The following is a 26,935-nucleotide window of genomic DNA, read 5'->3' on the forward strand; positions in this document are numbered from 1 at the left end:
GTTTCTTTGTAGCTTTTTAAATGTACCTTTTATTTCCCCATTCAATTCACTGAGAAAGTTGCTATAAAAGCTGTTTAAAGTATGGAACAAGAAGGGTCTTGGCAGAGTTTTAGTCTTGTTCTCTGGTGTTCAAAACAACGACATCCTCCAAGCCCCTTCCTAAAATGATAAAGGTGTGGTTCAAGATACCTGAACTGATCAAGCAACAATGGGAAGCTATCCAAGGTATTTATCCTCATCTGTTCTGGTGGTAGCCTCTTAATCCTACCATTCCAATGGTTAGCAGTCCTTCAGCTTAAATAGTTCTCTTCCCTGTGTGTGGCTTGTAAGCTCTCATCGTCACACCGCTAAGCTGTCATCACACCACTGTTTTTCCTCTTGAGCTGTTCTTTATGTTCATTGGTATTAAATCACTGGAACTGTACACAGTAATGCACGCTTACTGTGACATTAATACCCTGTATCTCTATATATTGCATTTACTGTAAGTGTTGGCATCCATTGTATACATGGTAGTCCCAGTCATCTCCATCTGATCCACACTCAGTTGAGAATCTGATTAAATCTGTGATGTGCTGTAACTGTTCTGTATTATTTTAAGATGAAAATTATTTGATCTCAAAACCAGTGCGCTAATTTTTGAAAGTTTTGATAATTTTTACTTGTATACATGTGTTCTACTTCGCTATTTTGTCTTTGCCTTATGTTCAAGATCACTATTGCTATTAGAAATAACCAGGCAAAACTGTGGTTTGTATTTCATACCAGTTCACTTTGAATTGAACTGAGTTGAATTGACATGACTTGTATGACCAATGCTTTGAAAATGAAAGGCAAATAATGATAGGGAGTGGTGAGGATGGAGAAAACCATCTGGGGCCAGAAGAGTGAGATCCACAGATACATATTGGGCTGTGCTCTAAGCTTCTGTGTAAAACAGGCACTGAGTTGAAGAGGAGCCTACTCCTGCCTTTGATTTTTAGTTACTGCATTGTGCATTGAGCCTGATGCTGCAGACATGCTAAAAACATGTATTTTGAGTGTGGCAGATCTAGTTAAGCAAAGGCGATAAGAAAAGCATTTAAATTTTGTGTCATGATCAGCTTTAAATGTGAGCAAGGTTTTGATTTTTTATCTTCAAAAGAACTGTGTACATGAAAAGAAGCAGCATTAAAGGTATCTCTGGATCTTTAATATTGAAAACTGGCTGGAGTAGGGGAAAGCAACAGCCAAGTAAAGGGTGCTCAGAACAGCAGTTTTGAATGTAGATGCCTAAATTCCAGATATATCTCATTTGGGAATCTGGTCTTTATAGCTTTATGTGATTTGGCCTTTAGTGAGCTCAGTATAATATATGAAATACGTATGTAGATGTGAACATCTGTGGCTAAATTGCTAGCAGAAGATACAGCTCTGCTAACAGTTAGTATTTGGTTTGGGTTTTTTTTTTCCTCCTCTGCTTGTATTCATTATTGTGGGAAAATAACTGAAATTGGGGAAAATGGAGAAATACGGCTTTGCAAAGTTCAGCTCAAACGCTGTAATATTAGAGCAGCTTTGAGGTGAGACACAGTTGCTGCTCCCAGAACAGACGCGGCCTGCTAGTCAGATGGAATGAGCAATGTCTTTGAAATGGGGAGTAGAGTGGTACGGAGGTACCATGGCTCATCCCTGTTATTGGGGTTGAGAACATCTGGTGAAGATAACCGTCTAATTGCCATCAAGGAAGATGGATTGCAACTACTGCCTCAGCAATAATGCTGAAATTATGTCCTGTGGTTGAACTTTGCTCATTATAATGTCATTATAATACCAAAACACACCTCCACATCAAAAGCTACCCGCCTCCGGGCTGCAACCACCCCTAACGGAACACGCGCCCCGAGTTTCTTCTAGCCTACACTTTTAAATCGAAGCGAGAAAAATTTACACCAATCCTAATAAAGGTATGTATGACTAGAGTCACTCAAGCTCCACCTGAAAGTAAAAGTATAAAATGGCGAAAGAGAAGGGGGATGTCAGGGAGAAGCCCTCCATTAAAACGTCTGGGATCAGTCGACGGGCTGGACCTCTCTTCTCCGCCCCGTAGGGACGCTTGTTGGGTAAGAGCTCTGTGTTACACGCATTTACTTACTAACATCTTGCTAGCTATTGAGTATTATCACTGCTCAGTTCTAGTTTTATTTTATTCCAAATCAAATCTGTTTTCGCAATCAGTCCCTATCACCGGCTATCTTCGAATCTGTATCCTGTCACAAGTATATGTAATAAAACTTTTTATATATAAATGTAAGTTTCCAGAAACTTGTTCATAATTGCTATAAGGGATTTGGCTCATTGTGCTGCTGGCAGGGTCCTGAAAGGCTAGGTGAACATCCTCCGATTTCGTGGGCTGTCCATGGGGGGCAGGTAGGTCAGGTACAAGGGTCTTATCTTTCTTGGGAAGCTGGTAGACTGGTCAAATTGCTTCCTGACCTCTGTCGGTCTGACCTTGTGTCTTAATGTGACAGTTATATTCCAGCTTGATAATACTTCAGCTGCATGGGACTTCAGTTACTTGCTGTTGATCACCACCACCTTGACATAGAAGTAACAATTTTTTAAAATAAACAGAAATTTGATGATACTTTTTCCCCCTCTGCTGGCCTTAGAGGGCTATATGAGAGCTAATGATGTGCTTACAAAAGTTGAATTAAATACATTAAAAAATAGATAAAAATCTTTTTTTCATCATACGAAGTGTTAACACTTCATAAACTATGTGAAAAATCAAGAGTCGCAATAGGGTAGCGAAAACTTTGAATAATGATGTGTAAGAAAAAAACAAGTTTTTAGTGGATGGAAATAGAGTAATCCAAAAGTGAAAACAAGCTGCAGAAAATCAGTAAGATTGAACCTTTGAATAGAATGAACAACTGGAGAGAAATGTAATGGGTCTGCAACTGTTTATTGTTTAGGCTGCTTTCTCTAGCAGGCAAAGAGGGAAAATTAAGCTAATCTAGATAAAGCAGCTGGTCTGTCTGTGTTGCATACTGCAAAATGTGTAAGAAAGGGAGGGACAATGGAGAGCGCTCTGGAAAACGTTTCAACAGGCCTTGCAAAACTATGGGCAGCAAATTTGCTGTATTTCACAGTCAAAAATTTTCAACCTCCTGAGATAACAACTTTAAGTGAAGTGCAGAAGTTGAGATGACAGTTTTCAAGAAATAGCATTTCTGGGAATCCTTTCAGACTGCCTGAGATGGAAGTAGCTCTGCTGAGCAAGGTTGGTGCCATTGTCTGTTCATTATTGCACGTGTTTCATGCCCAGTCTGATGTTAATATTATTGTCACATCTGCTGCTGAGAATAATGCACAGAAGTGGGAGGCTGTCATTTCTGAGGCTCCCCGGTACTACACATAGCTGACTAGCAAAACAATTCTGAAATCTTTCTGTTGTAGTTGATCTACAGATAGATTTCTGAATTCAAGAGAAATGATACTCCATATTAAAAAAGAAAGCTTAAGGTAACATGGCATGATTACAGATTTGGCCTGGTAGACCCAAGTCTTGGATTACTGTTGGTTATTAACTAGATGCTTGAAATCCTTCTTCTGGAATTGTAACTTTACGATTTGACTGTTGTTAGTCCCGACCCAGTGTTAAAGTACATACTTTCTGTGCATAAGTTGGAACGAACAACGAAGTCATATATTTTGGTATTTCCTGAGATGGGAGGGATTGTGTTCTTCCATTTAGTTGAATAAAAGTTGTTCAAATTGCTTATGTAATGTTCAGGTAATTTTCTAGTTGTTTTAATTGTTAAATCTTTAAAATGATGAAAATTTGGTTCTATGTATTTATTCTGTAATATACCCTATTTCAGTTCCATTCCAGTTTTTTAGTCTCTCACTGTTTCTAATCTGAGCCTTTTTTGATCAGAGCCATTACAGGAAGACTAAACAATGTAAGAACCACAGAAAATTAAACTTGCTGTCTCGTAAATTGTACTAAAACTCAGGAAATTATCTGGGACGTTCAGTTCAGAAACGCAGACAATGTTTTACAGAAGGCTGATGGTTCATGACAGCAATGCCAGGGTGATGGTACCTGCAGTACAATTCTCCATTTGTTCTGTCCTTCTGCATCCCAAACTGTTTCAGTGTGCTTGAACAATGAAAGGTATTTTCGCTTCATTATTAAACCAGTGTTAAAACTGAAGAACAACTTGACAGCAAACCTTGTCCGTCACCTCTGAAAGCTTATGGACCCTATCCAGCTTTTTCTAGTAAGAATCCAAATGTGAATCTTGGACCTGCCAAATTTATCAAGTTAGCTTAGATCAGTTTTGATTTAATTTTTTTTTAAGTCTATATATATAAAAGATAAGTGTTAAAAGTATTGACATACATAAAAACGACATAATTGAAGATTTAGCTACAGAGGCTTTGCTGCTTCATCTTAGATGGATTTCTGTCTGTTGTTTACATAGCTAATAACCCTCTTAGTAGGTTGTTGCTTTGCTTTTTTGCTCTGCAGCCGGTCCTCCCTCATGCTGAATTTCATGCTCAGCTGAGCATTCTTTATTATTTTTTTTTGCGGGTATCACATCTTTATAGAGGTGACTGATTCAGTTTTAACTTTTTTTTTGGTTTTTTTTTGTGAGAAAGACATGCAGAGATAACATTTGTCATTTAACCATATAGGTGGAATAAGAATTAGACTCTTATCATGAATATAATTGAATTTAATTATGTAAAAAAGCATTGCTAATCTAAAGAGATTTTCTAATTGAACTTATACCATATTTGAAAGACTGATTGATGGGGTCTCACATGATTTAATTGCTTCTAAGTATCCATGACAGTTTTTGTCCCATTTCCTTTTTTCTTTTTTAAAAAAAAAAACCAAACTGATTCACCTTTTGCAGCAGTGATAGCAACACGCCCAACAGGCCATGCTGTCAGGTATGTGGAGTTGTATATATTGTTAAGTATCTGCTTATATTATAACAAGTTTAAAAATATACTAAAATAATATGTGTAGCTGGAAAGGGAGGACTTTCCCCTTTACTTTTCAGGTGTTACTTAGAGTAGGCAGAAGTATTATAAGTACTTATAAGAAATTTTCACATTGATTTAAATTGGAATTTGAGCATGGTGTGTAAAATTTGGTTTTAAATTATCTAGTAGTTGCTTGAAACTTTAAGACATAATTGAAATTAGAGTATTTTAAAAGAAACTTTAATGAAACATCCATTTTGTTATGTGGGAGAGTTTATAACTAATCTTTATTAAGAATGTGTGAAGCGTGACATAGAAGCAACAGACTGTAACATTAGATGGGATTTTACTTACATCATCTCCTCTGAGCCCCGTTCCCAGTGCATATTGTTGACTGTCTTCCAGAAAACGTACTTTTATGTTGTATACTCTTCTTTTGTAATAGACCACCAAAACATACGGTTCAGTGTTTGATTTCTTTGAGCAATCTCTAACCAAGAATGTCTCATCCTGTATGACACATTTAAATTTGAATTGCATGGTTAGTTCACAAAAAAACTTGTAAGCTGTCATAGAGAATTTACAGATATTTTCTCCAAGAGTTTATACTGCAGGTTTTGAGTTAAATTGTACTTACAGTGTTTTCCTGTAACAGTGCTTTCTCTGCTTCATGGCGATCATATTCTCCAATGTACCATTCATATTCTTTTAAATCCTTAATTTTAAGATAGCATAATCAGTGTATAGAAATGAACCACAGCTGGCAGAAGGAAAAGCCAGTGAAACCAGATTATATCTAATCTGCATTTAAGGCAAGTTTAGCATAGTTTATGAAAATGTTTGCAATGCATCTATATCAAGAAGTCCTGTTAGGAAATCTGAATCAAATTGGATATGTAAATTCTTATCCATAGTTTCAAGAGCTTATATTGGACCATTTTCAGAGGTACTGAATACCTGTAGCTTTCAGACCATTTCACTTCTTGGGGAAATGTTTTCAGTAAACTGAAGTTCTTATGGAGGGTGTGTGTGTGCGCACCCTGTAGTGATAATCCTGTTTTCTAAAAACCTGTCTCTTTGTGAAGCGAAGCGTTCTTTACCTTTTCAATGGGATGGGTAAGAGATTGCCTTTCCCGTTTTACAAGTGAATGTTTTGATTTATTTTTGCATGCTGTGTACGGTGTAGGAGATGGTGACTTCTTCACTGACAAATTCTCTATGTTTAACGTGGACCCTGTAAAAGTAAATTGAGAAGGAAAAAAATTGTATTTTTTAAAACTTAAGTTATAGTTTTGTTTCACCCTATCAGAGAACAGCACTTAGAGATTGAAAATACAATATTGTGATATGAATATTGTGATATGAATACAATATTGTGGTATGAAAGATAATAAATAGAAAATGATAAATAAAATAATAAATATGGAACTTTGTTATTCTACAAGTGTAACAGTTCATTCTGTTCTACCTTCACCTTTTGAGGCCCTTGTATTTGTGTTGGATCACAGCTACTGTTAAGCTGGATCATATTAAAGTGTCTTATTGTCCCATAGCCAGCTAGCATTGTTTCCACCAAGCTAACAAAACCTTAGAGGATTCAGAGGTTTTGCCATGCTGATGAATTTCAATCTGCTCTGCGACTTGTTTCAATTAACAAATTTAGGACCAAGAAGTGAGGTTGCTCTTGCGTTAAGAAAAAGATGAGGGTGGTGGTCCCCAGCTGAGTGTTCCAGCTCCATACTGCACTGCTGAGAAGGCTGAGACTGAGGGAACTTAGATAGCTAAAAACCATCCTCCCAAAGCAAATGTGTTTCACTGTCTGTAGGGCTGCTGTTTATCAGCTGGACCCAGCTTGCCACGTCACTGGGGAGCCGGGCAGGTTCAGGGGATGGGGCAAGAACACGAAGTGTGGAGTAATGTAGGAGGCTCGGGCTGAGTCTGATTAGGATGCAGCAGAAACAGCCCGAGAAAAGCAATATCATACTTTCAATGTATAGGTCAAATGCAGTTTGCAGGTATGCAACACGGGCGGGGTGTGTGTGTGTGTGTGAAATGGTTAATTGAAGATAAAACCCATCATATCCTGCACTACAACAGAAAGCATTTGTTTGTTTCATGTAATGCTGGTGGGAAAAATGACCTAGTGGCTATTGTAAGAGTAAATAAGAAAAATGTGATTATCAATGGCTTCCATCTTTTCCTCCTGGTTACTGTCACAAGAGACAGTACTGTTTGCCAAAGCCATATCTCATTATGGTTTATCTATTGTTAATGCTTTATAAGTTTGTAATTTTTCTGCCTGTACAGAGCATATGACAGAATATTGAAGAAATTTGACTTGGAAGGCATTCTTTTATAGAGGACTAATAGTTTTCATTGATTCACGCATACATGAATACTGGCATACATGTACCATGTTCTGGCTTACAACAGCATTACATTTGTTTTTAAGACATTAAAAAATGTCCACTGATGTCAGTAGACAAACAGTCAGGTGATTGGTCCATTCAGAAATGAAATCACTCTTCAAAGGATCTAGGACCAGACATCTACATTGTGTTTCTGCAGTCAGTTTGAGTTGTTAAAGTGTGAATATGTTCAGCTTACTGGATCCTGATTTTGGCATTTGTGGTCACGTTGCATTTTTGGTGGCTATCCCCAAATGCTTTATTTTTTAAAAGAGACTCCACAGCTAGGACCACGTTTGCTTTGTGACCAGTGCTCCATGTGTACTGTAGAATTTTTTTTCTGGTATGTCTTAAACTGTGTGACAAGAAGTGGAAAATTCTCTTGTAATGCTCGTGGTCTGGATCTGGCTGGGACAGAGTTAACAACAGTTCACTGACAAATTAAAGAAGAATGTTTTAGATTTTTTGAAAAAAAATCATTTGTTTTCAACAGTAAATGCTGAAAATATCAGAGAGAGAAATATGTGTTTACATTAGGATAAAAAAGGACATTTGTATAAATTTAATAAAAACAGTATTTCTTCTTTAAATATTTTTTAATCCAAACATGGACTTGAAAGGAAATTGTAGTATAGCAGGGGGAAAGGCCACTTGTTTATTGTCCCCTTTGTTTCATGAGGGCAAGGAATTTACAGAGAAAAAGACATTGTGCTGTCCCAGAGAGCCTGAATGACTGAGAGCAGTGGGAGGGATGGTAGAAAGTGTCTGAAGCAGAGATGGATGTGAGGCACCTAGGAAAAAGACCGAGAGACTGCTGAGGACAGCAGGAAAGAGAGACCTACAGCAGCTTTGTGGATTCTGTAAAGACAGATTATTTTTTATTTTAGTAGGTATCTAGAAGAGAGTATGTGGCATTGGACCCTCAGCACAAAAACGATGTTAATAACCAGAAGTGGCTCAGCAGAGGGCCACCACCAGAGTCAGGGAGCTGGAGCCTGTGAAACAAAGCTGGAGGAGGTGGGCTTGTTTAGCCTGGCAATGACCGAAGTTAAGGTGAACCTACTTTATCTGAAAAAATAGTACAGTCCTTATGTTCTTCCTGGTGTTACTTGCTTTACCATGAATTCACATTATGCAACTCCCAGGTTCTTGGCACAGCTTAGGGGTTTTGATAGAAAAGGGCACTTGCAGGGGCAGTTAAGGAAGAATATAACAAGTGTAGTCAAGGACAGTAGGAAGTTACTAGCATGGATGATTCCTATAGCTCCTTGGTCCTCAAAGCCCCTAGGTCTCCAAAGGAATGGAGATACACCATGGGCTAACTTGGCTGGTGCGTTTTAATGACATTCAAAAACCCCCAAAAACCCAAGGTCGTGTTATTTATATGTACTCCATCTAAGGTATAGATACACCTCTTTATCAATGAATCTATTTATGAAAGAATTATATCAGAGTGTCCTTTATAGCATCTTTTATCTTTACTATGTGTTTCGGCAAAAATAAATTTGCACAACAAAATGGTAAGTGTTTTCTTTCACTTACACAATTCTTACCATGAAGTTTGGCTAATAAAGAGATTTTGCTTTTCAAAAGTCTATAAGTAGATGCTGGGGTGTTTTTATGTCTCTTTTGGGTTTATGGAATTACTTTTTAAAGCAGGTGTAAATATATTGAAAGGTAGGGATGAGACGCATAGCAATTTTGGGTTAAATACTAATGAGGCCATACTTTTCTAAAGAAATTAGATAGAGGGGTTGGTGGACAACAAATACAATAAGATATGACAGCAAAAAGCTAACACAACTTTTAATAGTGTTTGTAGAAGTATTGTCTTCAAGATTAGAGAACACAGTGTGCCTATGAATGTAGTGAAACTACTCCTATGTGTTGCATTCAGTTCTGGCAATCTTAAAGATATCCAAGGAAAACGAGCAGAGGGATGTTGCCACAGTTCCTGGGCAAGCTGTACCACAGGCTCTTACTTGGCAGGGCACGCCACCAATGTTAGCGTTGGCTTCCAACACGTTCCCTTAGCTAAAATGACACAGTCCAGGGGAAGTCCTGTTTCCAAACGTAATTATTTGACAGAGCTGCCTGATAATGGCACCTACAAGCCCTTCCCTCTACGAATCTGGGATGAATCTAAAGCAATTTCTTCAAAGACCAGTTTATTTGTTTACACAAAGGCATTAAACTCATAGTAGCAGCTCTATAATGCTCTGAACATCTGTAGCTTCCATTTAGCCCAGCTGACTGCATCTCTGCCTGGAAAAGCAGAGACAGCTGTTCTCACAGCGTGCTCTCTCTCTCCGTGGGCATCTCTTTGTATGCCCAAGCAATTTGCCTTCTTTTCCTCTCCCTGTTGTCCTTCAATAGCTTGTTTAAATCCCCTTCCTTTTCTGGGTGGGGGGTCTGCAATGGTTTAGCACTTGGATTCTAGGTTGGGTGTTTAGCTTGAACCAGGCATGTGCTGTAGCCGAGCAAGTAACTCTCTGCTTGTTTCTTCACTACTATTGGCTGTGCCATTGTTTTACTTGTTTTCTGCTTGCTTTCTTTAACAATCCGTTTGCACTGATCCCTGCATTGAAAATCCCCAGTGCAGACGTACACATCTAGCAACACGGATCAATTTCTTACTCTTGTTTATCTATGCCTAGTTTAGTTTTCAAAGCAATCTCTGGTTCTTACCTGAGCTGCAAACATCTTCAGAGCTCCGAGTACATTGAAGGCTAGGAAAGAGCAAAGAATGAAAGTAATGTCAGAAAAATATTTCTGTTAGTGGCAGTATTTAAGTAAGAGTCAAATTAGCAATGCATAGCTGTGCTTCCTCAAAATACCCCTTCCCCTCCTTTGCTTTAAGCTTTCCTGAGTTTTGGGTGATAATTTTGTATTTAGCATCTTTTGACAGATTTCTTTTTCATTAATTTCACCAGCCACTTTTTGAAGTTATATAAATTTTTGCTTTCCACAAGACTATTTGGCAAGAGTGTCACATTTTAACTGCATGTGTAGTGAAGCACAATTTGATTTGTTCATTTTGTGTGGAAAAGCCTTTTGGCTGCTGCAGCATCCTGTGAAAGTTCTTTCCCTATGCAGGCTAACTAAGAAACACCTGTAGCTCGTTACACTGGGAAAGTTACCTTGAAACAGGTGCTGTAGCATTCAGCCAATCACTCTGGGAGATGGATGGTCAAGTGACCAATAGCCTTGACCCATCTAGCAAACCACATGACTCCTGACTATTTAAGGCAGGGCATTTACTCCTAAGGGTGAGGCATTTCCTCCTGAGCCTTGGAGGAGTGTGGGCCTTCCTTAGAGTAGAGCCTGAAGCCTTTGCGTTAGAACATTGATCTGCTTGGAGCTGCCTGAAGCCTTCCAGCTGTGACAATTTTGAGCCTGTTCCCTTCTAATTTCACCTGATGTTCTCAGTCCTCCTATAGAAGACTCGGAGAGCAGTTGTTCCGTGCCCTTTCTGAGTTTCTAGACTGCTGCTGAGTACCCAGCTGGTATTTTCTTGTGCTATTTATTAGAACAGTTACACTGGAGAGAGAACCAACCAAATAACTTTACATAGCAGAGCCACTGATACCACACAAGAAGAAGCAAAGTACTGGGGGTCACAAATACTGTCACATTTACTCCAGACAATAATGTTATCTTGGAGAAATGGCATCGTTGTGAACAAGGCTAGATGAGAGATTCAGTATTTGTCTAGGAAAGATGTTAAATCATTCATATACTTCCTATACTTTATCCTATACTTTTGGGTTTTGTTGAGTACTTTAGGAGGATACAGATTTAAAAGAACATTTAGAAAAGAAAGATTTGTGTAGGTTAGAAAAGAAAAATAGAAAGATTTCTATGAAGGAATAATTGGCATTTGAAAAGCCAAGTATGTATTCTTTGTGTATAAAAATAGACAATAAGGGGGAGAGAAAATGCTGAGGTTGGAGATGGCAGAGCTTCTTTATACAGTACAACCTATCAAGGAAAGTGAGGCAAAAATGTAATACAGTAGTATGCTATTAAAGATAAAAATTGAATCTGCAATTACAATAGCTTGGAAGCAATTTCCAAAGATGGTTCTTGTCATGCATTAGGGCAAAATATAATATATCACTACATGGCATCAGAAAGCGATATCATCTTGCTTTTATTACATAGTGAAGTATCATTTCCTAGGGCAGATTGTTTGGTCCTTGGAGCATCCAGTACAAACTGATGAAATTCTTATATTCCTACCTGGCTTCAGGACGATGCTTTGGTTTATACTGTTGTGCTTGAAAAGATATTTCAGGTTTCTTCCTCAAATCTGCAACTATTAATAAAAAGCATCAGAACTTGTTATTTCCTCTTATGTGTAGCTTTGACAGTACCTAGCAACTAACTTGAAATGAATTAGCTTAACTGAATTCATGTATGAGGAGGAGGCAGTTCAATAGAAAAACCTAATAGACTGCAATCAGTCTGGCTTAAATGAGTCAGCAAATGATTTCTGTGGGAAACATTTATACTAGAACTGAATGTTACACGGTGAATGTTACAGGTTTTGCTGATGCCAAATATGGCTTAACATAATGATAAATAATGTGGAATGCTGTACTAGAAGTATATGGAGGGTTCATAAATCCTTTTTATGGGACAGGATACATAGGTATTGAATGTCTTAATGCAGTCAATGCTATTTCTAGCTGAAAATTAGGAAACTGTGTCTTAGTCCACAAAAGGAAATGCCAGAATAAATTATGAACTCATTAATATGAAGGTGTAAACAGCATAAAAATCATGTAGCCTTTATCTGTCTTTGAAGTAACGTTTTTTTTCATAGTCCTTGTGCATGGCACACATACACAGTGACTGGCTTAAGCTGATTCTTCAAAGCTGTATATACATCTAGAGAATTGAAATGTTTTTAAAACATGGTGGGTTTTTTTTTGAAGCAACAACAACTGGGTTTTGTAGCTTTAAAAACCTAAAGCTTTTAAACAACTTGCTTTCAAAATTCTCACCCTCAAATTATGAGAGAGCAGCAAGATGGAGAGAAGGGTGATGTTCAGATTAATCCAGTCTTTTCTCTTTAGGGTATGCTTCCCTCAGTTTTTTAGGTTCCAGGACTCTTATTTTCTCCAGAACCTTAAGACTTTGATTTCCTTAGAACAAAGGTGATACCCTGGTTCCTGAAATAGCTGTAGTTAATGCCAAGTTAAACTCCTTTTTTCTGCTGCATCTTCCACAATTGTTGAGGTCACTCTAAATCTCTCTATTCTCAGCAGACCTGTACCTGGGAGGTGTCTCTTACTCATTTAAACAGAATCGGGCAGCCTGATACTTAATAGCAGGATGAATGTCAGGTTCCTATACTGATTACTTCAGCTGTAATTTTAATGATAGAATGTTTTGTTCTTGGAACATGAAGAAAAGGCAACAAATTAATATCATATGATTAAATACTAACCTTGTTCTCTTCCAGATTCCTGTATAAAATGATAACATAGTAAATATTTTTCTTTTGATTACCGACCTGAACTTACCCCAGCAGACCCAACTATCTTTTAATTTTAAAACAATTTATAGACATTCAATCATTAATACCTGATCACTTTGTCAAAAAAATCAGGCTGAATGCTGATCTCAGTCCACTGGCAACAATAAGAACTGAATTTTTAGAGGTATAAGTGAACATATGGTTTAATGTAATGATCACCATTTTCATGATGACTCTTGTGCATCAGTTTAACTTCCAATATGATTTTCCTTCATTGATCTTGTATTAAATCAAGACATTGATTTTGGTGGACTGGAGATATGCTATCCAAAGATTAAAATAGGTCATTTCTTATCAGACTCCTTAACTGACGGTACAATAATTTTTACTCTCATGGCAGATACTTTGAAATCACTGCGTGGAGAGTCTTAATTCAGTATGTTATGAGAGTCTTAATTCAGCATATTATGTTACTAAATAAGTGAATGATAGACAGGTGTCTAAAGACCAGAGTTTGACTCATAAACTTTCACTGTATTTCTGTATTGTTTTGTTACAGGAATAGTAATTATTCTGTCTGTTAATTTGATACACACGAGACTATAATACATAAGTATTAAAGATAAGAATATTTTACTCTTTGAGGATTTTTCACTTTGAGCCTTCCTTAAATTTACTTCCCCGATAATGTTTGCCTGTTACTTAGAAGTTCATATTCTCATTCGGGTTGGAAGGGCCCTAGTGAGATCTCTAGTCCAAGCTTCTGCTTAAAGCACGGTGAACTGTGAGATGAGACCTGGGCTCAGAGCTTTGACCAGAGGGTCTTGGAACACAGATTTCTGGGCAACGTGTTCCAACACGCTCATAAATACCCACATAATTAATTTTTCTTCCTTATTTGTGGAATGAAACCTCCCTCATTTCAAGATCATTCCCTCTTGTACTTCCACTCTGTGCTCTGTAAAGTGCCATAATCTGACTTCTTGATAATCATCTCAGGCAGTGGCAGGCTGCTGTTGGGTTCCCCCTGAGCCGTTCCCCCTCCAGGCTAAGGGAGCCCAGCCTCATCAGCCTCATTCCATCAGCTGCTGCCCACCCTGACTGCACTGGTGACCCTCTGCTGACCTGCTCCTCTCTGTCAACCGCAGCCTTGTGCCATGCTCCAAGTGTTGCCTAATGAGTGAGGAGTACAAGTGAATAGTCCCTTCCTTTGATCTCTTGGCTATGCTTCTGTTGACGCAGCTTGATATGCTGTTGGCCTTTATGGCGCCAAGGGCACATCAGTCACTCACATTCAGCCTGTGGCTCCCAGGTCCTTTTGAGCAGAGCTGCTGCCAAGGGGATTAAGTCCATCCTGGGGCAGGATTTTGCATTTGTCCTTTCCAATTTCAGGAGGCTCCTCTTGACCCTTTTCTACAGCCTGTCTGGGTCCTGGTGAAGGGCAATCCTGCTCTTTGGAGTCCCCAACACAAGAAGGACAGGGAGCAGCTGGAGCGAGTCCAGAGGGCAACGAAGATGATTCAAGGGCTGGAGCACCTCTCCTATGAAGACAGGCTCTCTATGAAGAGAGTTGGGGCTGTTCAGCCTGGAGAAGAGAAGGCTCCAGGGTGATCTTATAGCAGTCTTCCAGTACCTGAAAGGGGCCTACAGGAAAGCTGGAGAGGGGCTTTTTACAAGGATCTGGAGTGATAGGACAAGGGGCAATGGATTTAAACTGAAAGAGGTAGATTTCGATTAGATCTAACAAAGAAATTTTTCACTCTGAGAGTGATGAAGCACTGGAACAGGTTGCCCAGAGAAATTGTAGATGCCCCATCCCTGGAAGTGTTCAAGGCCAGGTTGGATGAGGCTTTGAGCAACTTGGTGTAGTGGAGGGTGTCCCTGCCCATGGCAGTGGGGCTGGAACTAGATGATCTGTGAGGTCGCTTCCAACTCAAACCATTCTATGATTCTATGATTCTATTGACCCGCCGTTTGATGTCTGAAACCCTGACAAGGGCACACTCTGTCTCCTCCAGGTCACACTGAAACTATTTATGTCTTCAGATCTATATGAATGGGAGGTGATCCATATTAAATTTTATCTTTTCCATGTTATGAGAGATGTAATATTTCTCCATAAGATGTAGCCAGACTAAGAGCCTGTTAGGAGCTGCAGTATTTGTGCAGCTGTACAGTGCTCAGCCAGAAATATTAATTACAGATGTAAGATATTTATTGTTCTTGGAACGTTTTCATATTTGATTTGTAATGATTCAGTATCTAGGACAAGACTAAGCTTTTTGTGTTAAAAATATTAATCTTTCTTGCCAATATATCATTTTTTAAAGCATTAGATATTAATTACAATATTGCAATCAAAAAAACATGTTTTTGTAATGATATTTCAAACTAAAAGAGTTTCTAACCATGGGAGGAGTGAGGTTTGGGACAGTTTCCCAGTCAGAACTGTGGAGAAGAAAAACTCAAAGGACTTGGAAGTTAAAGCTAGAGCAGTTTATAGGTCTATGCTACAGCCTGCTGTGGTAGGAAATGGCTGGGCCTAACTATCTGTAGTATACAGATTCCTTTTTTTCCTCTGTTCTCTTGCAATGAGATAAAAACCCAATATGATAGAAGTGTATTAGTGTAGTAAATAGAACATTCAGTAAGAAACAAAAAATACCATAAATTATAACCTATCTCTGAATTTTACAAACATTTTTAACACTCTGCATTATTGTGGGGGCTATATCTCTTAACACATCTTATAGGAAACCACTTGTCATAACTAAACCCTTTATTGCTAAACCCATTTCCTCTGCTTTACTTCATTGGCCCGAGTAGAAAGAGACGGAACGCGTTACAAACTTTTTAAAAGAAACTAGGATCTGAAAAAAACCCCAAACACTTGCCTTTACCAGTCTCTTTGTAAAAGTGTTGCTTTCTGCTTTCTATATGCCTATAGGTGCATTCCCAGCATCGCCTCACTCAGCTTCTGCCCTTTGGCCACAGCCAGCTGATGCTGGGGTGGATGGCAGCGGGGCTGCAGGTGGCCATGCTGGGAGGAGAAGTGGTCAGCTCAGAGGCGCAGGGACGGAGGGAAGAGCCCTTTTAGCCTCCATCAGACAGGAGAACTCGGAGCTGCTGCTTCAGTATTTTCCACACATCTGAGTGGTGCCTGGAGCCTCGAGCTGCCCTTGGGAGCAGAGCGGCTGTGAGGAAGGTAGGTTGTGAGCTGGAGGATGGGGCTAGTGGGAGATGAATGTACCGAGGCTTACAGGGCTGCCCATGGCTCAGGAGGTCGGAGGACATAGGGGAGCGTGAGTTCGGGCGGGTGGGCTGCATGGTGCGGGGCTGTGCTGGGCTCAGAGGGTGACCAGGACCACGCATCACTGTGGCGGTGGTCCCCACCTTGCTAGGGAGGGCGATGAGGTGTTCGGCTGGGGGAAGCCGTGGGACCGCGCAGGCGCCTGAGCAGCAGTGTGGTGGCACCCTCAGTTGCTGCTGGAGCTATTTTGCAGGCAAAGCTGCTGTTAGTCTGAGGTGATGGATTTTGCAGGGCTTGTGAAAGGCCCTAGGGAAGGGCAGAGGGAGAAGGGAGTTGGGCGATAATAGGTGAGGTTCATTCTGGATATAAAATTTGTCAATTTTTATTTCTCTTATTGAAAAGGGTCATCTTATTTTTGAGGTAGCCTTGTATTTACATCACAGTAACACTGTTAACACTCCTCTATTGACCTTACAATTTCAGTTTTCTGCTTCTAAAAATCTATGTGGAATCTCTATTTCTCTGAAAGACAGTGTCTCTCCTGCTGCTCACTGTTCACAGGTATCCGCAGAACCTGGCGGTTATGAGATATGCTTTTGTTTGGATACTGGGGAAGGTAGCTTTGCGCTGCATGGATGTTTTTATTTCTGCAAGCAACTTCAGGAGCTTACCTGCCATTCAGAGAGTAGCAGTATTGAAAATGCTACACACATTAAAGATAAATACATTTATGACCCAAAGCTAATATGATTCTTATATTTTTTTTACCTGATAGGCTAAAATACTGTTGCAAGAGAGGCTATGCAGCCATGGAACATGTATGGTTTTTATGTTCCTAATATATACAAAGATGATTACTTACTTTATGTTGTTCCTTAACAGATAGATGTCTGGAAAAGAAAGAATTACATGCAGAACATTTCATCATCATAAAATAAAAATTACTGACTACTTAAATACTTTGATTACATCATCACTGAAAATGAATAGCCCTTGGCAAGGGAAGGATTTTATTATTGCTATAGAAATTCAGAGGCTGGTTATTTTTTTACATAAATTATTTGCAGGAGAAATTATGGACTTCCATAAAAAAGAATAGTGTCCACTGAGTTCATTATGGTAAATGAGAAAAGTCTTAGTTAAAGATTTATTCTGGGAGGAGAGGAGAGGAGAAAAGAGGAGAGGAGAAGAGGTATGAATGATTATCAGCTTTCTTCAACACTCTTCATCTCATGACAAAAAGACTTATTACAAACTTTAAAGTCAGCTATAAATGGAGGTAAGTTCCTTAAAGACTGAAGAGTTTCAAAAATGAAACATTCATGGAGGCAAAATGGAAAGTGTAGAGGAAAGGAGGTGCAAACCAGGAAAAGAGGAATGAAGAATGCTCCTCATGGTCCTGATTCAGGTAGGTCTCTTAAGTATTATTTCTGCCTTCTTCTGATATGCCTGATCAACAAGAATATCTTACTTTCCTGAGAAGGTTCATCAGAAAATGTTCTCTCCTCCAAAAATAGACAATGTATTGAGTCTAATGTCCTGGGTACGATGAACACTTATGCTTTTTGGTAGTATGTATCTCACAATAAAAGAGAGAGAGGACCAGATTTTAGAAGTTATTTAGCAACATAAGCATCCAGTTTTTTGAAGGCTCCGGGATTTAGTCCCTGCTTAGCTTACCTCCTGGACTGAGGAATGACAGTTGTTTTGCTAAATCAGTCAGAGCGAATGCAAAAGGAAAACACAGTACAGAAAATCCTGGGAGTTATTTTTCAAGAATGGGGTCTCTGCTTTGTGCCTGTGCTGAAAACATCAACATGGAGGGTTAAAGAAGCAAGAATTTTGGGCATGATCTGTTAGGAGAAAGTGTCAGGGAGGCTAGGAAAAGGAGAGGACTGTTTTGGTTGGAGAGTTGCTTTTGTGTTAGCTTCTGCAACTTTTTAGCTTGGTCTCCAAGGTCATTATTTGATATGTGGAAGCCTATATTCAGGACATGGGGTGTATGGTAAAGTTAAGTGGTAATAAAGCTGTGCTTGCAGGGCTGGCCTCCACCACGGTGGGACACGCCACTCGCATGGCCTGCTTACCACAGGCTTGTAAAAGTTTAAATCATGCCAAAGCTTCCAAGATACGTTCCAAGGTCCTGCACATGCCTGTTTTTTAAGATGAGGCTATTTATGGAGTGTTTATGTGTTTATTTACGTGTTTAAACACAAATAATGATGTGTTTAATGTTATAAGTTTTCCAAATCTTGTTGGAAAACAGGACTTGCACTCCTAAATCGCATCTGCGGTTTGACAGCTTTGCTTGCCGTCTAGCAGATAGCGTCTCTAGCGCCGTACCCCTCCGCACTGCAGCCCTTACGTGTGTTTTCTTCTTATGAAGCTGTGACTGGACTGAAGATGGGTGAGAAATACTTTGAGTGGAGTGCTCGTGTGGGAAATTTGTGAAGTGCCTTCCCCAGATCATGTGTAGTCTTAGTCTGTGCCACTTCTCTCTTACTCATGTGATTAAAAATCCCAGTACAACAAAAACAACAACAACAAAAAACATTTTAGACTATTAAACTATTAGAAATAGTTTGGTGTCTATAACAGCAGTGAGAAGTGGAGTTTGGTGGTTATGATTTTTGTTGCTGCCTTACTTGTAGAATAAGAAATGGCATGTATTTATCTTACAGAATTTGAATTTATAATAGGACCTTTCAAATCCAAGTGTTCTGCACGCTGATGTCTGCTGGCAAACAGGGTTTATGACAGTTCTCCCAGAGATTTCAATGTATGTGCTGCTCTACCGAGGGAGGGGATCAGTCATGGGATTTGGAACTTTGCAGCTATAGGTCATGCATCTGGATATGAAGCTACTTCATATTAATAAAATGTCTTAACAACCAACAGCTTTTGGAACGTAATCCATGAAAGAATTTAAGCACCATTCAGGAAACAAAACAACCCATACTTAGAGCTCACTCCTTAAGTATATACTTAACTTTAAGAAGATCATTTCATTGATCTGTAATTTTTTTTTCCCCCATGGGATTTGTAGTGACCTTTGTAAAATGAAGCAAAATTCCATCCCGATGAACTGAAATTGAACCAATTTAAGAAAGGATGGACAGGATTGACACAGCTCAGTTGTGCCCAAACTCCTGGCTGCCATAGGTTTTGCTGAGTGACGTTTAAGTGTTGTACCCTGTGGCCCCTGGGTGTGTGTCATTCCTATTCCCAGCATGGGTCCACCACCATCCCCGTTTATGAATGTGCATTTTGGTCACACAGCAAGAGCACATATGCCTCTGGTTACGTGGTGGTGAGCAGCGTACATGCATGCTCATCTGACTGGATACATGTGGAAAAACAACCAGACATAATTTGACATACGCATGTGCTTGGTCCCACAGCTGGACATGAGTGGTTTGTGCTTTGGGATTCAGCACTCCTTCACACTGCCGTGTCAAGATGCTGAATGAACGTGTGTGTCGTATGACAGAGGAGAGCACGATGGAAAGGGCAAGAAGCAACTCCTTAGTCTGGATTCATTGGTCTCATAGGCAAGATGAGTGGCTACAGATTAGTAATTTCTTTTGCTGACTGTAACGTCCTTTGGATGTGGAGCGTATTTCTGTATCTGTGGTGCAGTCAGTGTATTTCGCCATCACGTGATTCAGCAACTGTACTGAGCAAGTATGTTTGTTTCTGCTTAGAAGTGGTTGCAAAACCTTTAAATGTTAGTAAGAAAAAGTAGGACAAACCTTAAACAAAGTGTTCATGAAAGTTCTGCCTACTCCTCTACTTCTTTAACATTGTTTTGGCATTTTTTTCTTAAAAAAATGCTAGTGTCATGTTATGCTAAATACCACTTTTTCAATTATTCACAGCTGTCTAAAGAATAACTTTTCTTTTCTTAAGTAAAAGCAGAGGTGCGATGGAGGTAAAGTCTTGTGGTTTGACTGGGGACAGTGTTTTGGTTCTCAGGGAATGAGGATGAGGAAGGCACCCATACCTTGTGACTTTTGCTGATACTGGAAAGGTGTGAGCTTGGCTGAGCATTTTCCTCGTGTGAAAGAACGGGCTGCTTATCTTCGGCTCTGGAGGAAGCGGCTGATACTGCTTTGGCAGTGTCGTCAGAGGCCTAGAGAAGTCAAAGGAGAATTTGAAGAACTATTAGGGAATAAAGGAGGCGCAGGGACTGTGTTATAGGTGCATGCTCAAGAAGTAAAATACTGGAATTTTCCAAGAGCATTTCAATGTATTTGTGCTGAGCTTAGCTCAGATCCAGGAGCTTCTTGGGGCCCTTCAATAGGAATAGTAATTTTGGATAATATTCTACATTTGCAAGACATTACTGTACGCTGTTACATGCCACTTGACACTGCTTTTGCGTGCTTCACCAGTATGTGCCAAGTACAGCTCTCCAGTGTTGATATTTCTGGGTGGATATGGCTGTGTGTAAGGCCCAGCCAGGGAACACACTGCAGTTCAGACACACAGGAAAAAATGCTCTTCATCCCAAAAAACTCACAGCTAACACATACCCGGTGTTTCCCGGCAGACATGGGCACGCTCTTCTCGTGCTCTGAGACCAGCTAGTCACAGCCCAGCCCCAAGGGGAAGATGTGGCACGGAGAGCTTGGGTGACTAAAACTGGGGGTGCATCCGCACTGCACTGCAGACCTGCCCTTCTGCGGTGAGCTTCTGGGGAGGGAACCTCATGGGTTTGGGTGGTACAGGCCAAAATTTAGTCAAGTGGGAGAATTAAGAACCATTCTGTCCACCATAATACATACGGAAGCAAATAGTGAAATTTTGTAGAATAATGGAATGAGAACATTCTTTCTGCGCTTTTGCAGTTTTGAATTTGTGAAGCTACACTGTCCTTCTATGCTCTTATTTCATATTTTAACTTAAGGAATAATCTGAATATATCTGTAACACTAATCATATTTTAAACTTCTTTATAGCTTTTACGACAATCAGTGTAGGCACAGAGGAATAAGCTTATCAGTCCTGGATGACCTTTTGGAAGGATGTCTTAATTGTAGCAGTTATTGTTTGGGGTTGAAAAGATCAAGAAGTGATTAATTTTTTGTTTGTGGCCATATCATAGAAAAATATATTCATGGAATAGAGCTTGGTCCATCTTCTGTGGGAGTAAGTGACAATATTCCATTGATGTCTACGGGCATGATTTAGATTTGTAGCAAAAAAAATTGGCAGAAAGATTTAAGATGTGATGAAGTCAATGTTATCATAGTGAACAGAGCCTAAGGCACTAATACAAATTGATGGAAGATATTTTTTCCCCCAATAATTTATTTCTGAGTTGAACCAGATTCAAGATTTCTAGGCTTTTGACGTTGTTGTAGGCTCAGCAAAGTTGATTTTTAAGATGGAAGCCTGAGGTCCTGCTATGAACGCTTATGGCTCATGTTTTGTTTTCCCTAGTTTCATATGAGAACCTAAAAAAGTTCAAACAGAGCCAGGTACTAAAAGGATGCTGGCTCACTTCCGGTCATCTCGTTACCATGAGCAGTACAGATGGACGTGAGCGTTCATTAGCTTTAAGTTCCCCGAGGACTGGAGGTAAGTGATCTCTTCAATGATCTTACCGTGGGGGAGGCACAGGGTCCTGGAAAAGAGAGGAAACAAAAATCCATGTAAGCTTTTCCCCTTGTTTTACTAAGAAACATAAAAAGTTTAGATTAACCAAACATGCTTGTGTCAACGGTCAAAGGGTTTATGTACTCTACAGCACATAACATCATCCGTTAATATGCCATTTTATAATCACTGAGGGTTAAAAGATGTCTACATAAACCATGAATGCAAGTAAGTGGGATAATGTAGGGCTGCAGATATAAGTTCTCTTATCCTTTAGTTAGTGCTAGCAAAATTGCAGCCTGCTTTTAAAGATACATTAAAAGTCAAAGTGACCTGTAAAAATTTTAGTTAATGAGAGCTTCTGCTTACCTGGGGTCCATATATTTTCATTCTTTCTCCTAAAAATAATTATTAATAATTGTTAATAGAGTGCTACCCATATAATTCACAAATAAAGATATAGCTTTATTCTGGTATTGTTATTATTATTGGCAGTCCAGCCTCATCCCCCTGGCCCTGGGCCCCAGCATTACGTCCAGAACTCTTTGCTCCAAGGTCATGTTGCTGTCCTCACAGCATTCATCTTACCTATCACATCTGTATCACCATAACTTTTCCTGCTACTGACTGGGGAGCATTAATTTCTGTGAACCTAGAAGAAGCTCGAAGCTTTGGAGGTTCAGTGGGAGATTGTTATGTGTGGGAACGGAGGTAGGTCACAGCCTAGACCTGAGACAGAGGTCACTGAAGTGCATATTTTCTCTATTAGCTGGTCTTCTCGAGGCCAACGGGCTCTGAATGAGGCTTACTGGAAGTGGAGGGCATTTTGTTTGATCTGTACTTTATTTAGCCTTCCTTCAGGGTGGATTCACGGATGGATTCAAGTGCAACTTACTCTCAACCTTTGTGCTTCTCTCCATATAAAACACAAGACTAAGTGTACTTAGATAATTATGGCAATTATAGAAGTGTTGACAATTTTCCTGTGCTGTAGCCAGTAAATCTTTTGAATATCACTCAAAACCAGTCATTTCATAAGAGACGTAACTAAGAATCAGTTAAAGTTAAAGCAGGAAAAAACAAGTTGTGGTTTTTTTTTTTTAGCTTTAATTATTTATTTCCTTTATTTTAATAAAGGAAATAAAAAAATATCATTATGATACTTGATAAAACAGGGTGCACTTTGGTTTACCTCTGATTTTCAGAATGAAACATTTGGGGTTGATATTTATTCAAGTATTGTAAATTTAAATATTGTTAAGAGACTTCACATATATGTTTATCAAGTTGTTTGGGATGCGTTTTTTGTCTGTTTTGATTTTTGTATGGAAATTTACAGAAATCTTGAAAAGCAATGAAAGTCAATATGTTTTTTTTCCCCCTGAAATTTACCAAAATATGACTGATTATTTAAATGAACGTAGCACATCTTCCTAATAAAAACCCTATCTCATCCTATTCGAATTGGATTTTGATTTTTAAATTATTTTCATAATATTTCATACTGAAATCCTAATTCATGCAAAAAGAGATGCAATGTATCTCAAGTTCTCCTTCAAGTAAACCATAATAAATTGCTCTGAATAAAATAATGGTACCTTAAATGTTTAACAATTCTAGAACACAGCAGTTGACAAAAATTCTTCTGTGCTGTTCATGCCATCTTGTGGCAAAGCCACTTAATAGCTCTGGGCATGAAAATAGATTATATTTAATAGCAGTGTAGTTATTATCTAAAAATAATAGTCCTCTGTAAGCACTATCAGTTCAGGATGTACCAAAAATATGTGTAAGTTGCATTCTCAAACTGTGGAGTTTAATTTACCTGCCTGCACTGTCTTTGGTTCATCTCAATGTCAGCACATGCCTGTGGAGGCAGACCAACATACAAATCCAACCGACTAAATCCTGGTGGAATTTGAAGCTTTACCTAAACTAGCAAACGGTCAGTAGGACCTTGCCTACTGTTTTCTGCAGATTTTGAAACTGGCTTGTTCAAATTTCTCTCAATTTAGCTTTTTTACAAGGTGCACCAGGATTTGCCCACAAGAGCCAATCTCACCTTTCATTTTGCAAACTTTATAGTGCTTATTTTCTAATCTGTAGGAATTATCTGGCTCTATGTTTTGTATTATAGTATGAAATAGAAGAAAAAAGAAAGCAAATTCTGTTTTGCGTGGAATTCTTTGTGCTATTTTTCTGGCTGATCAGATAGAATACCTACTCTCTGAAAACCAGCTGTTACAGTAAACACAGAAAGGATCATCTTTTCCTGGCTTGGCAATTGTATTCTTTTTTGACCATACTTAGCATATGGTTCAAAGATATGAAAATGATGAGAGAAAAAATGTCATTCCTTTTCAAGGTTAATCAGATATTTAATCCATCAGTAGTTGAATTCATGAGATATTGCTACACCTAAAGTGTATCAAATATTAAAAAAGTACATAGAAAAGTATATAGTAACCTACTTTGAAAATAATCTTACATTCGAGTAAAGCCATCAACTAAAGGATTTAATAGTTGGACACCTCATTAGATTCTTGAAGAATAAGATAGCAATCTTTCTCCAATTTCACCAAGAAACAAACTAAAATAAACAAAAATTAAAGGTACATTTGTGACTCAAAATTATAGATTCTGAAGCAAATTTACAGTTAAAGGTAAAGTAGTGGAGAAAAAATATATGCTAGGTGATATACCACATAATTAGCATATTCTTAGTAGGAGAGCATTGTCAGATAGATTTTGTGAATAGGGGTAACTAACCTATGGTAATTCCTAACCTATTCCTTAGTAGGAATTGCTAAAGTTGATATTACTATTTAAGAATAATTATTAGATTATGCTTTACAATATATTAATACAAAATGCCTGAGAAGAATAGGAAGCCAAAAAGTGTGGGATCATGAGAAGGCGAAGTAAAGCATAGCAGAGATCTTGCAGCCTTTTGGAGGAACAGATCAGGAGATACAGGCTTCCCCTGACCCTCCCTGCTATGTCTTTATAATTGTAGGGAAGAGGAACACCTGATGTTTAAATTGAATGGGTTTTTTTTTCCCTCCTCGAGGAACAGGGAGCTCATGAGATAAAATATAACTCCTTTTGTAAATAATTACTTTGATGTTAGATAGTTGACAGTATTGCAAAATTTACAGTATGATTATATTGGAAAGCAGCTGCTGTTCTGAAAGCCGTGTCTATTCTAACATCTACAACCTCTGCTTATGTACAAAAGCTAAATGTGGAAGCAACAGTTTCTATTTCTGATTGCAGAACTGGGTAGATTTTTTAATTATACCTCTAACACTTGGCACGCTTCTCCCCTCCAGAACAGATGTGTGTTTCTGTTAATAAAACAAAATAAAGATGTGATGTTAGTCATCATCCTTGAAACTACGGCTAGCAGAAACGGTGCTGCTCCCGACTGGGATGCCTCTAACACTTGGTAGATCCCCAGCAGCCAACAAGTGAAAGCAAGTGGTGAGGACATCGGTGCAAAGTGAAACTGGAACTGCTCACAGAAACTTGTGTGACTTTGTACAATCGAATGTGATGTGGCTAAGATTTTAAACAGACTGCGCTTAACTTTAAATGATGTTACAGAAAAGGAGAAATCTGTTTGCAAATAGAGTTTAAGATCGTTACTTACAGCCGAGTATTGAGGGGGCTGAGATGTGTGCTGGCTGTTCGTTGAGGAAGCGGTACCTGCAGGCCTTAAACAACGTTTATCTGTAAAAGAGGAAGAAAAAGCAAGCCTGAGTAATTCAGTAATACTGTGTTTTAAGAATAAGAGGATTTAATGTTCAAAATCTGTTTTTCAGGTCAGATCTTGACATTTTTACAGCATTTTAAGTTTTTTCCATTTCAGAACTTAACCATTATTTTAGTAGCTATATTGAGGACATTAGCAGGACCCTGATAATAGCTTTATGGATAACCTCCTCACTGTGGTTAAAAAAAAAGCTTTCGTAAGCTGGTATATAGTTAAGGCAGACATTTGACCTAAAATGTGAATAGATTAGAGAATTTGGTTTTCATTTGAACCTTTGTTCTTGGCAATGCCATTGTGTTGCTCTGGTTTTACTAGGGTGGCAGGGCCATATGTGTGTGTGTGTGTGTGTGTGTACTCTCTAGAGAGCTTTTTCAGTTTTACTTTAGCTTTTAATAAATACTGCACCCATGGCGATCTAAAAGAAATGCTCAGGTTGTACACTAGCATGTGTTTTTGAGTCATTAATTTTATATCTCAAGGGCATTGTTATTTGTCTAGGAAAGACCGCAAAATGGGATGTTAGCATTGAGTTTTGCCTTTCTGAAATACATTTTGAGACTTCTCTTCACCCTTGTATCCTGCCACATTATAGTTACTGGGCATAACACACAGGAAAAAAGCACCTTTTTGTTTAATGTGTTTTCTCTGAAAGCATAAACCAAAAATGGTGTCTTTTTGGTATTTCAGGACAGTCTTACATAAACAGCAAAAGATGCTGACTGCTGACTGAAAGTCTTTACTACTAACCAAGATAAAAACAGTATTTGGAATTTACTTCAGATTTTCAAGTCAAATGCACAAATGAGTCTTTGGAACATAATGTAGGATATCTGGATGTTCAGACTGATTGTGATCCGCTCACACACTGATAAATTTGCTCACGTTAAAAACCATCTATTTGTTTAAACATCAAACTAACTCCCACAAAAATCAGTAGAAAAATCTTTGCTGATTTTGATATGAACTGGAGCAAGCTTTCATGTATATATTGATCCTGTATTTTCAGATATTTTTGGTTTCTGGTTTCCATTCTTCTGCATCTAGCATTTCCCTCCCCTCACCCAGTTTTTATGTGATTGAAAACCTCCACAAAGTGTTTCTAATGGCTTTGAGCAATGGATAGCTAGGATGATATTTCACTTCTGTAAATGGGATATTAATTGGCTGTGTGTGTTTGGGCATTAAATGTGATTTAGAATGGCTTTAGTAAACCAAAACTTGATTAATGTAAGGTTACGAGTGCCTGAGAAATACACTGAAAGTAATTGGTTATTACTGCTATTGAAAGTGGCAGAAAACACCTTTAAAAAGAATACTACATTTCTTCATCTGCAAATTATCATCTGGAGGAAACTTTCACGTGTTCTTTAATATGTTTTCCATCTTAAAGGTTTCTAGGCTTAAATAGCTGTGGGCTTTTCTGAAACGGTTTA

The 26,935-nt window shown here is 38.7% G+C and overlaps 1 protein-coding gene across 1 annotated transcript in view; it reads right to left on the minus strand.

Moving 5' to 3' along the window:
- CLNK (cytokine dependent hematopoietic cell linker) overlaps nucleotides 1-26,935 on the minus strand; it is a 36,184-nt gene that overhangs the window by 541 nt on the left and 8,708 nt on the right. Inside the window, exons 5-16 of the mRNA XM_086612322.1 lie at nucleotides 25,380-25,459; nucleotides 25,029-25,074; nucleotides 22,097-22,125; nucleotides 21,736-21,755; nucleotides 20,130-20,258; nucleotides 16,989-17,016; nucleotides 12,847-12,865; nucleotides 11,634-11,709; nucleotides 10,080-10,120; nucleotides 6,084-6,217; nucleotides 5,621-5,698; nucleotides 5,338-5,493 (exon numbers count right to left, since the gene is read on the minus strand). Coding sequence (XP_086468448.1) covers nucleotides 5,338-5,493; nucleotides 5,621-5,698; nucleotides 6,084-6,217; nucleotides 10,080-10,120; nucleotides 11,634-11,709; nucleotides 12,847-12,865; nucleotides 16,989-17,016; nucleotides 20,130-20,258; nucleotides 21,736-21,755; nucleotides 22,097-22,125; nucleotides 25,029-25,074; nucleotides 25,380-25,459 — 836 coding nt within the window. The remainder of the gene's footprint in view (nucleotides 1-5,337; nucleotides 5,494-5,620; nucleotides 5,699-6,083; nucleotides 6,218-10,079; nucleotides 10,121-11,633; nucleotides 11,710-12,846; nucleotides 12,866-16,988; nucleotides 17,017-20,129; nucleotides 20,259-21,735; nucleotides 21,756-22,096; nucleotides 22,126-25,028; nucleotides 25,075-25,379; nucleotides 25,460-26,935) is intronic.

Source organism: Tauraco erythrolophus, chromosome 5, assembly GCF_009769465.1.
Source record: "Tauraco erythrolophus isolate bTauEry1 chromosome 5, bTauEry1.pri, whole genome shotgun sequence".
Classification (NCBI taxonomy): domain Eukaryota; kingdom Metazoa; phylum Chordata; class Aves; order Musophagiformes; family Musophagidae; genus Tauraco; species Tauraco erythrolophus.